Here is an 11,911-nt window from a genome sequence, read left to right on the forward strand (position 1 = left end):
AGGAAATCGCTGAGCTCCACTCCAACGGTAGATTTCTGCCTCACTGGCCGGTCATGGCCGGTCCCGACGTGTTGTAAACCCCGTCAGAGATGCATCCCTGTCTGGCGTAGTCGTAGTCGAGAAAGTCCTTTCCCCGACCTTCGCCACTGGTGAAGATGAAAAACTGGCCCGAAATGGGTTCCCCATCTTTGTAAAAGATGGATTTTTTACACTTGGCTAGTTTATCTGTTTGACCGCAAGCGAGGAAGACCGCTGCATGGTGCGCGCTGATGTTCCACATTTTCCTGTAAGCCGCTGAATAGGTATAAGCCATTCGACAATTAATCTCGATCAGTATCATCTCGTCTCCTTGTTCCCAGTATTCGATTTCAAAAAACGTATTGGTGAGACCAAAACAATGGGCCATCTTTTCCGTGTAATCGTATAACTTCTTATATGTATCCCCGTCGACTGCGCCTGGAAAGAATCGTGGGATAATCCAGTGAAGAAGCCTTCCCGCATTATCAGGAGAAACTTCATTAAAGCCTGAAGTGAACATTGTAAAGTTTCCCTTGTCATCACACCAGCCTTCGAAGCAGTATTGGTCGCTCATATCGACCAGCTCTTCCACAACAGCGATATTCTCCACTGCGAACGGAAACTTTTTCAGATCAAGATAGTGCCTAAAAAACTCGCGGTACCCAGTGAAATATGGAGCTACCAGCTCATTGAGGTTGGCCACAGCGGCCTCCATTTCTGCTTCATTTTTAACACAACACAGCCCGTGACTTGATGTGAGAAAAGGTGCCTTTAGAAAGCAAGGATAGCGCATTTTATCCTTCCATTCGCTGAACGGTTTATCCATGTTGATGTAATCAAACCAAAGCTTCCCTTTTTCCGTCTTTCTCGAGTAATACTTGTGAAGACAAAGGAAAGTGGACTCCAAGGTAGGACCTTGCAGACCAGTCTGTTCACATACCACAGATGCGACAACAGACGCCATATCGTGACCGAATATAATGGCTGTTATTTCGTGATCTTTCACGTAACGAACAGCTCTTTCGACGTAGGATATCAAGAACTCGGGCTTCGCCAAATGACTGCCGTAATCTAGTGGTTCTGTTCCTTTGTCAATAACATCTTCCAAAGCGTATAAAAAGTGAATCTCGTACTCATATGGATCAAGTAGAGCTGCTTCAGCATGGTCATATGATGTAGGAAGAAGATTAAGAACTTTGTGCATTTTGGAACGCTCGAATACTGACCATGGAAAGGCAAAATTATTTTATTGAATAGCTTTCGGTCGCCACATGTGGCTTTAGTGAAGCTAAGTTATATTATATAATTATGAATAATATAATATTTACATACAACCACTGAACCATGAACTTTGAACGAGTGTTGGATGTTGGGATGTAAATCTGTAACCTAGGCCTAGTAATTATGTCCAGAACATCGCTTTAAAACAAACTCGTCAGTTGTCAGTGCACGTGTATAAATATCAACGTTGACCGGTTGTCAATGCTGCCAAGTTAGGGCATATCTTCGCTTTGAAGCTTGCCTTGCACACTGAGAAACAACTATATATATTCAACAACACATTACACGTCTGGAGCATTTTAATAAAGTTTAGTTGCTATGCGGTCGCTATATCTTGTATCGTTAAATCAACAAATTTGAATTTGCCAACGTCAACGACAACGACAATTACAAATAAGCATTCAAAATCGAACAAAGAATCTTTGATTGCATGTGTCTATGGCCATGCACTCCATTAAAAGCAGCCAAAATGTCAGATCAGACCTGTCATATTTTGAATTGAGATTGAGTGTTTCTTTAGAAATATAACGGTAACACTCCATAAACTTGAATGCAGAGTTCTTGAAACACTCAAAAATACCAGCAATCTGTAGGGGTAGTCAGAATAAATTACTACAGCTGAAAATTGCAATCGCATTGGTAGATTTTTATTTAAAAATATTCTTTTAAAATCCATAACGAATAGCGTTGTTATTTTAAAGTGCTTTGAATTTAAATTTAGCTGTGTAATTTATTCTGACTACCCCTAGAGGCTAGATTTGCCACTGGTACGAGATCAGCCACTGTGCCGTACTCAGGCCCGGAGCTACGGGGGGGTTTAGGGGGGTGTCACACCCCCCCAGAAAGTTTATTCTGAGGTTTAGTCGGTAAAATTGCTATTTTAGTCGGCAGACAAACATACTGTTGACACTATAGACCGATCCAATATAATACAAAGTTTCATCCAGAGTGTAGTCGGTACAAGTCCGTCGATCAGTCGGTTTAGATTACCTTACACCCCTCCTGTAAAATATCCTGAGGACGGCCCTGGCCGTACTGAAACACAACAGGACCGATCTGGCCGTTTTTACCGTATAAAGGAAAGCGCCCTATGCTACCGACTTCGCTTTGTTTGTAAGATTATGAAGAGTAGCCTTCATCGACCTATTTACCAGTCCATAGTTTGAAACGTGAAGGCCGTCTTGTGTTTGACCGCTTTAGTTGAGTTTATTACGTCGCGCTAACCGGAAGTTTATGTTGTCTGGCTGGCCAACGAGAAGGAATTTTGTTTTAGACCAATCAGCAAATTTGTTTACACTTTTAGTACCCCAATCAGAACGTATAAATCTAGATGTATAAATATTTTCCACTTCCAGTAAAAAGGCACAATTTTTACCACTTTCCATGGGGTATAAATATTTGCCGAAAATTTATTTTGACTGCAACAAGATACTAATAAAAATAGCTGAGAAGTTGATACAATGAATAATTCTGTTAGCACTTGTTGGGTTACAAATACACATTTTTAAAACTATCAAAGTTTCAGTTCATTAAATGTGCTTGTATATATACTCGTTACCAGGTAACTTCAGAAGGTCGCGATCTTCTTCACGTAGGAGGAGTTTTGTTTTCACCTCGTTTGCGCGCTGAAAGAGATTGGACGGACTGCTCTCCGTGAGAAAAAAATTGCACAACCGCACCCCTGCGGTCGATGTCTGCCTCACTGGTGTTTCTTCATTCACGGATATAATCATGCCTGGTCCTGACGTGTTGTAAACCCCGTCAGAGATGCATCCCTGTCTGGCGTAGTCGTAGTCGAGAAAGTCCTTTCCCTGACCTTCGCCGCTGGTGAAGATGAAAAACTGGCACGAAATCGGTTCGCCATCTTTGTAGCAGGTGGATGTTTTACACTTGGCTAGTTTCTCTGTTTGGCCGCAAGCGAGGAAGACCGCTGCATGGTACCCGCTGATGTTCCACATCTTTCTGTGGGCCGCCCAGTTTCCATGGGTAACACGACAATTTACTTCGATCAATGTGATTTCGTTTCCACGCAGCCAGAACTCGACATTAACGAACGTGTTGGTGAGACCAAAACGCTGGGCCATCTTTAACGTGTAATTGTATATCTTTTCATATGTTTCCCCATCAGCTGAGCCGGCAATGAACTGTGGGGAAACATAATGAATAAGCCCTCCCGGCCTGCCAGGAGAAAGTTCACAAAAGCCTGAGGTGAATGTTGTAAATTTGCCATTGTTATCCAGCCAGCCTTCGAAGCAGTATTGGTCGCTCATATTCACGAGCTCTTCAACAACAGCGATATTCTCCACTGCCAAGGGGAACTGTTTCAGATCAAGATAGCGCTTAAAAAACTCGCGATACCCAGTGAAATATGGAGCTACAAGCTCATTGAGGTTGGCCACAGCGGCCGCCATCTCTGCCTTGTCTGTTACACAACAAATCCCGTAACCTGATTCCAGAAAAGGTGCTTTTAGAATGCAAGGATAGCGCATTTTGTCCTTCCATTCGCTGGACGGTTTATCCATGTTGATGTAATCAAACCAAAGTTTTCCATTTTCCGTCTTTCTCGAGTAATACTTGTGAAGACAAAGGAAAATGGACTCCAAGCTAGGACCTGGCAGACCAGTCTGTTCACATACCACAGATGCGACTACAGAAGCCATATCGTGACTGAATATAATGGCTGTTATTTCGTGATCTTTCACGTAACGAACAGCTCTTTCAACGTAGGATATCAAGAACTCAGGCTTCGTCAAGTAACTGCCGAACGATAACGACGCATATTTTTCTGTATCAATAACATCTTCCAAAGCGTATAAAAAGTGAACCTCGTACTCATTGGAATCAAGTAGAGCTGCTTCAACATGATCATATGATGTAGGAAGAAGATTGAGAATTCTGTGCATTTTGAAACGCTTGAACGCTGATCAAATTTCTTCTTCTTTATTTTTTTAATTAGTTTAGCTTTAGATCACTAGCCTGTGGTCTAAATTCAATCGCGATTTTGCTATTGATATTAGGAAGTTTACAACCTCACGGACACGCTTGAAAAACAAAGAGGGCGTTTGAATTTACAACTTAAGCACCGTGACCTTCAACGTGTCCTTATTAAGGCCTAAACGTTGCATTTTGGTCCCGTCGAACGCAATTCAAGCTTTCGACGCAACCAAAGTTATATGTCTAATTTGAATTTGAAAGGCATCACCTTTTTTTATATTCACCCTGTATTGTATTTCATACCAACACGAGTTTGTAGATATGGAAATATTTGAGACCAAAGTGCCATTAGTGCTGTCAAGAAAACAAGGAAAGCAAAGAACCAGTGATAACCGGATAACCGGTAAAACTAGTAACTAATCATCCATAAATATCAATGTTCGATATCGAAATAAAGATTATGGATAAGATTTCCTTTGAACTTCATCTTGAGAAACGCTAGAAACAAAGTATAAATCTAACAAGATACAGGTTGAGACTTTAAATTTTCGACTTTATCTCAAAGTCATCTTAAGTCAGAATGAAATACAATACTTCAAAACGCAAATATATACAACACATAGAAAAAGCGCAAAAATAAAACTGTAGAATAGATATAATAGAAAGGTTTTTTATGTTTGATTAGGAGCGTTTAAGGAAAGGCGAGAATATGACACTGAATATCTCACCTCAATTATGCATACCGGTTGTCTTAGGCACTTGTTTGTGTGATACCTTCGTCAAATGATGTAGGAAGAAGATTGAGAATTCTGTGCATTTTGAAACGCTTGAACGCTGATCAAATTTCTTCTTCTTTATTTCTTAATTAGTGTTTGATTAGGAGCGTTTAAGGAAAGGCGAGAATATGACACTGAATATCTCACCTCAATTATGCATACCGGTTGTCTTAGGCACTTGTTTGTGTGATACCTTCGTCATATTACAAGCACACATGCCGCACTTCGGCGTGCGACTAGACTGCAGATGAATGTTCATTTATATTACTTTTCGTCCTTTTTACTTTTTGCCGAGTTTGAGGTCGAGCACAGTCTGCCTAGCTTTGACTACGATAAGATTCAAGCTGTTTAATCTAATTTACTGTTCAGACTAGAAATGTTCTCCATAATCTTTATTTCGATATCGAACATTGATATTTATCAAAAATCAGTTACTAGTGTTACCGGTTATCCGGCTATCCGTTACCCGTGTTTTCTACCCAGTTTAATTTCTAACGGTCTTCTTTTTTTATACACCCTGTATATTCCATTGTTAAATCAACAAATTTGAATCTGCCAACGTCAACGACAACGATAATTACAAATATGCATTGAAAGTCGAACAAAGAATCTTTGATTGTGTCTATGGCCACTTCCATTAAAAACAGCCAAAATGGTCAGACCGGTCATATTTTGAATCTGGATTGAGTATTTCTTTAGAAATATAACGGTGAAACGACATTAACTCTGTTTCAAGAATGCAGAGTTCTTGAAACACTAAAAAATACCAGCAATTCCTGCCTTACCAGTGGCAGATCTAGGGGTAGTCAGAATATATTACACAGCTAAATTTAAATTCAAAACATATTTTTAAATAAACTGAATCTACCAATGCGATTGCGATTTTCAGCTGTAGTAATTTATTCTGACTACCCCTAGATCAGCCACTGTGCCGCACTGAAACACAACAGGACCGGTCTGGCCGTTTTACCGTATAAAGGAAAGCGCCCTATGCTACCGTCTTCGCTTTGTTTGTAAGATTACTAAGAGTACCCTTAAGCATCGACCTATATTTACCAGTCCATAATTTGAAACGTGAAGGCTGTGTTGATTGTGTTTGACCGTTTTAGTTGAGTTTATTATGTCGCTAACCGGAAGTTCATGCTGCCTGGCTGGTCAACAAGGAGGAGTTTCGTTTAAACTTTTAGTACCCCAATCAAAACGTATCTATTTCGTTTTAGACCAATCAGCAAATTTGTTTACACTTTTAGTACCCCATACAATCAGAACCTATAAATCTAGATGTATAAACATTTTCTACTTCCGGTAAAAAGATACAATTTTTACTACTTTTCATGGGGTATAAAATAGTTAGGGCATCCTGCTTGGCCTGAAAAATGTGAACTAATTTGCTAAAAATTTATTTTGACCGCAACAAGATACTAATAAAAATAGCTGAGAAGTTGATACAATGAATAATTCCGTTAACAATTGTTGAGTTGCAGGTACAAATTTTTATAACTATCAAAGTTTCTTCATTAAGTGCTTGCACTCGTTACCAGGTAACTTCAGAAGGTCGCGATCTTCACGCAGGAGGAGTTTTGTTTTAACCTCGTTTGCGCGCTGAAAGAGACTGGACGGACTGGCTTCCGTGAGAAAAAAATTGCACAACCGCACCCGGCCTGCGGTCGATGTCTGCCTCACTGGTGTTTCTTCATTCACGGATATCAACATACCTGGTCCCGACGTTATGTAAGCCCCGTCAGAGATGCATCCCCGTCTGGCGTAGTCGAGAAAGTCTTTTCCTTTACCTTCGCCGCTGGTGGAGACGAAAAACTGGCCCGAAATCGGTTCGCCATCTTTGTAGCAGGCGGATGTTTTACACTTGGCTAGTTTCTCTGTTTCGCCGCAAGCGAGGAAGACCGCTGCATGGTGCCCGCTGATGTTCCACATCTTCCTGTGGGCCGCCGAGAACGCATGGGCTATACGACCATTTACTTCGATCAATGTGATTTCGTCTCCACGATGCCAGAACTCGATATTGATGAACGTGTTTGTGAGACCAAAACGCTGGACCATCTTTACCGTGTAATCGTATAGCTTCTTATATGTTTCCCCGTCAGCTGCGCCTGAAATGAACTGTGGGTAAATAAAGTGAAGTAGCCCTCCCGCCCTGCCAGGAGAAAGTTCACAAGAGCCTAACGTGAATGCTCTAAATATGCCATTGTTATCACACCAGCCATCAAAGCAGTATTGGTCAATCATATCTACGAGCTCTTCCACAACAGCGATATTCTCCACTGCCAACGGAAACTTTTCCAGATCAAGATAGCGCTTAAAAAAATTGCGATACCCAGTGAAATATGGAGCTACAAGCTCATTGAGTTTGGCCACAGCGGCCTCCATTTCTGCGTTATCAGTGACACGACAAATCCCGTAACATGATTCGAGAAAAGGTGCTTTTAGAATGCAAGGATAGCGCATTTTATCCTTCCATTCGCTGGACGGTTTATCCATGTTGATGTAATCGAACCAAAGTTTCCCATTTTCCGTCTTTCTCGAGTAATACTTGTGAAGACACAGGAAATTCGACTCCAAGGTAGGACCTGGCAGACCAGTCTGTTCACATACCACAGATGCGACCATAGACGCCATATCGTGGCTAAACATAATGGCTGTTATTTCGTGATCTTTCACGTAACGAACTGCTCTTTCGACGTAAGATATCAAGAACTCAGGCTTCCCCAAGTAACTGGCGAACGATAACGACGCATAATTTCCTGTATCAATAACATCTTCCAAAGGGTATAAAAAGTGAATCTCATACTCATTGGAATCAAGTAGAGCTGCTTCAGCATGGTCATTTGATGTAGGAAGAAGATTAAGAATTTTGTGCATTTTGAAACACTCGAACGCTGATCAAATTTATTCTTCTTTATTTTTTTAATTAGTTTAGCTTTCGATCACTAGCTTGTGGTCTAAATCCAATCGAGACTTCGATATTGGTAGTTTACGGCAACCTCACGGACACGCTTGAAAAACAAAGAGGGTGTCTAAATTTACAACTCAAGCACCGTGACCTCCGACATGTCCTTATTTGGCCTGAACGCCACATTTTTGTCGCGTCGACGCAACCAATATTATATGCCTGATTTGAATTTGAAAGGCATCACCTTTTTTTTACTCACCCTGTATTGTATTTCATACCAGAGTTGGTAGATATGGAAATATTTCAGACCACTAGTGCTGTCAAGAAAACAAGGAAAGCAAAGAACCAGTGTTGCCAGATTACTGAGAAATTAGCCAAATATTATGACCACAATCGTTGCTTTCTTTGTTTCAAAGGGCCGACTACAACAGAAATCTGGCAACCCTGCAAAGAACTGAGTGCTGATGTTGTTTGGCCTCAAATATATATGCAGCTATTCCCCAACCCTGTTTCATACGTCCAGCAAAATATGTGTGAACAGACCTTTGTGCTTCACGGAATTGTCCGCTTGTAAAGGTTTTTAAAACTGATTTAATTAGCTGCATGCATATCTATCAAAATGCTAATCTCCTTAACAATAACCATTTTCAATCACACAAACATTTTGCTATGGCAACCATCAAAATGTTGTAAAATACAACAGGGTTAGTTTACCTACAAATTATTACTGCACAAAATATCATGGTTTTTGGCGCAAAAGCGGTGGTAAATACAGAAAACTTCGTTGGTCATGATCAAATCTGGTAAGATAATTATATGTCGACAAAGAAGACGCCATATATTCGGTACTATGCATAGATAGGTAGTAGATCAGGAATTCGAGTCCGTATTTTTGTATATACAAGTTCTACTCAGCTATTCGATTCTACAGGCAAACCAAAACACAACCATAATATGTCATTGTATCTTTTATCCTAATTGCATGCACTAGGTTGCGAAATCGCCTGAGTATACTGACAATTTAAAACTGGCTATATATACCCTTCGACAACTACATTTTAAGCAGACATAAACTTAATTCGCCTAGCAACCTTTAATTGTTTGTTGGAATATTCATCTACTCGTTTTAAAGTCGTTTTAAATCAAGCGAATTTGAGCGGCGATCAAGCGAGCTAAGAACTTGTATAAGTTAACACGCAAGACGTGCAGGTATTTGCCGCAAATTGGCCATGGACAAGCGCAATGTTGACTTGTGTTTCTTTGTTTATCTGAAGGAAAGATCATGTCACAAACGAAGCGACAGCGGCCAAGCAATGGCCGGTTCATTGGGGATTTTTGATCAGTCAGTACAAAAAGGTATGCGCCGAACTGATAGCTTTCGTCTCCGTCTTGAATTATATATAAATATTAAATTTATTCATTAATACGGCCTTATTAACACGACATCGAATATTGGACTTGTTCAGTTGTCCAAAAATATCATGGCATGTTTGCTTTAACATGATCTGGCAAATGAAAACGTTCTCCATGGGGACAGAGGTAGCGTCCCGTAAAACAACTTAAACTGAAGTATTGGCCATGTTAATCTCGGTGTAGAGAGGATCTATATAAAGTCGCGCGTGGGAATCTGTGAAAGTATTCATTGTAGGAGGCGTTCATTGTGACATTGGCGTGCGCAAAGGGAAAGGATACGTATATCATATATCAGACAGAGTTCATTTCTGTTCACACCTGATATATATGAATATGAATGTCAAATGTCAAATATAACACGATTTCGAAAACCGAAATCATAGAAACAAAGACATGTCCTTGAAGTATGAAGTATTTGTTCTGTGCAAGATTGTGTGTGAATAGATAAACATTTGCATTTGACCCTATCAAAACGTCGCTTGCTTTTTGCGCCCTGACTTCCCCGACGGTTGGTAATATTTGTATGAATTTATATTAATCTATCTGGCAAGTATAGCCTAAGGAATTAGTGCCGTATGCGGTTTGTGTCTGCATGTTTGCGTATGTGCAAACGTTTACAATTATCATGCGATTTCCTCTTTAAGAAGGAAGCCGTGCACTAAATCGTAATCTTCAAACCCCGAAGATGGACCAAGCCTCAGTGCATGTTTACGCTACATAATTATATCGAGTGTGGATTTAGGCTTTTAATCCAGGCTTGGGTTTGTAGTGTAAACACGGCTTTTAATTGATTTTATTAGGGCCTGCTTACATGGAGCGAGTTATCCCGGCTTAGGCGAGGTGAAAACTGCATACAATGAATTAATCAGGTTAAGCTTTTGATGTGATGCGCTTTTTACCTCGCCTAGCTGGGATAACTCGCTCCATGTAATGATGTAAACAGGCCCTTAGCTGAATGTTTTGAATGTGTCTCAGTCTGAACATTCAAATTAAACTTTATCTGATATTCTCACTTCGCACTCAAATTTCAAGTGCATTTCAAGCTCTTTTGCAAAAGGGGTTTTACTATTAACAACATATTTCCGATCGATAGTTATGTAACGAAGATGACGGCGTACCTCAAGGAGCGGCTTCCGTTCGCGTCAAGGAAAGGCGAGAGAAATTGAAACTTCCTCCAATCGACAACGTGAAACAGCTTGGTGTGGGCGCCTCGACCAGATCATTTCCAAAAACCAGCAGCGGTGAGATAGGTTGGCGATCAACACAGCCTCAATGCAGACTGGAAAGATACGGCCGTTATACGAAACCAGTTCAAGGAGTGTTGAAGTCTCTCAACTGGCCTCCTGAATCTGTTGACTGAAGCAAAATATTGATGTATGAAATTAGTTTACTTGAATCACAGTCGATGGAGGACGTGGTTTGAAGACAATACAACTCCTTAAGCTTCCATAGTTTCCATTTAATCGTAATTGTCGCGAACAAGCCATTTTCACCGATGAGAAATAGTTCGGATGTAAATTTGGTGTTTATTTCTATATTTGAATTGGTCATTGCTGAGTGCACACATCAGTGGCACACACAGAGATTTATTCTATCACATCAGCTAGCTTGACATGTTCACGACCAGGACTAAATGGGAAATGGAAAAATCTGCTCATGCGGGCGCGACGGGCCTCAAAAACAAAACCGCCTTTATGCATGCACCTAGACCTCAACAAAAAGCATTCTTAGTTAGAGTACGATATAAATAATCACACCATCGTAGGTCACATCAGAGTCATTGAACCTAACTGGTAGCGCTCAGGTCCCGGTTGTTCAAAAGCCGGTTAGCTTAACCCTGGATTAAGGCAAATCACAGTTATTAGAATATACATGGTTTGGAGACTAGATGGAAGTACAATACAACTCATTATCTATGTTATTGTCCAGGTTTATGCAAAAAATGGTTCCTTATCCGTCACATGTCTATTGTATTTTAGTCCAACTAACCAATAGCAATGGCTTGCCTTTGCTCCTCAACCGTGACTTGAACAACATGTTAATTCCGACCTTACTATTGGTTTATTTGTTCAAAGTACAATAGACACGTGACGAATAAGGGACAACTTTTTGCATAAATGTTCCCCGACATAGATAATGAGTTCTATTGTACTTTTATGTAGTCTCCAAACCATGTATATTCTATTAACTGTGGGCAAATCTTTACCTTAATTTTTTAACCTCTTGCTTGCATAGTTCAGTCATAATCAATTTTTCGTAAATAACTTCAGGACGGATAAAAGTCATATTTTCTAAACGCTTTACAACAAACAGTGGTTCAAAAGCACATAAACTAAAACTCTTGAATATTATTTAATCCTGGGTTAGCGCAACCTAGCTTTGAGCAACTGGCCCCAGAAGGGTGATTCTTTCAGAAATCCATTCTTAGTATTCAATCGATTATATCTTTTGTTATTCTGGATGTAACTTGTGATAATGTTTATCTGTAAGAACTACAGCTTGCCGGGATATATTTTGAGAGATTATAAGTTGTTTCAACTGAGAAATAAGATTTTTTGTCAACTAGTCCCAGTCCTTTCCC

The 11,911-nt window shown here is 40.2% G+C and overlaps 1 protein-coding gene across 1 annotated transcript; it reads left to right on the top strand.

The window, feature by feature from the left end:
• Positions 1 to 8,573: 8,573 nt before the first annotated feature.
• On the top strand, positions 8,574 to 10,948 carry LOC114516998 (uncharacterized protein C20orf85-like). The gene is made up of 3 exons (XM_028536630.1): positions 8,574 to 8,720; positions 9,192 to 9,273; positions 10,424 to 10,948. The coding sequence occupies exons 1-3, from the start codon at positions 8,659 to 8,661 to the stop codon at positions 10,688 to 10,690; spliced, it is 411 nt and encodes a 136-aa protein (XP_028392431.1). The 5' UTR covers positions 8,574 to 8,658; the 3' UTR covers positions 10,691 to 10,948.
• The last annotated feature ends 963 nt before the right edge of the window (positions 10,949 to 11,911 follow it).

Source organism: Dendronephthya gigantea, unplaced genomic scaffold, assembly GCF_004324835.1.
Source record: "Dendronephthya gigantea isolate DGI-Jeju-01 unplaced genomic scaffold, DenGig_1.0 000007F, whole genome shotgun sequence".
NCBI lineage: Eukaryota > Metazoa > Cnidaria > Anthozoa > Malacalcyonacea > Nephtheidae > Dendronephthya > Dendronephthya gigantea.

Coding starts and splice junctions, on each gene's coding strand:
- LOC114516998 (XM_028536630.1), top strand. CDS start 8,659: ATGGTTTTTGGCGCAAAAGCGGTGGTAAATACAGAAAACTTCGTTGGT. Junction 8,721..9,191: donor GTTGGTCATGATCAAATCTG/GTAAGATAATTA, acceptor GTTTATCTGAAG/GAAAGATCATGTCACAAACG. Junction 9,274..10,423: donor TGATCAGTCAGTACAAAAAG/GTATGCGCCGAA, acceptor TCCGATCGATAG/TTATGTAACGAAGATGACGG.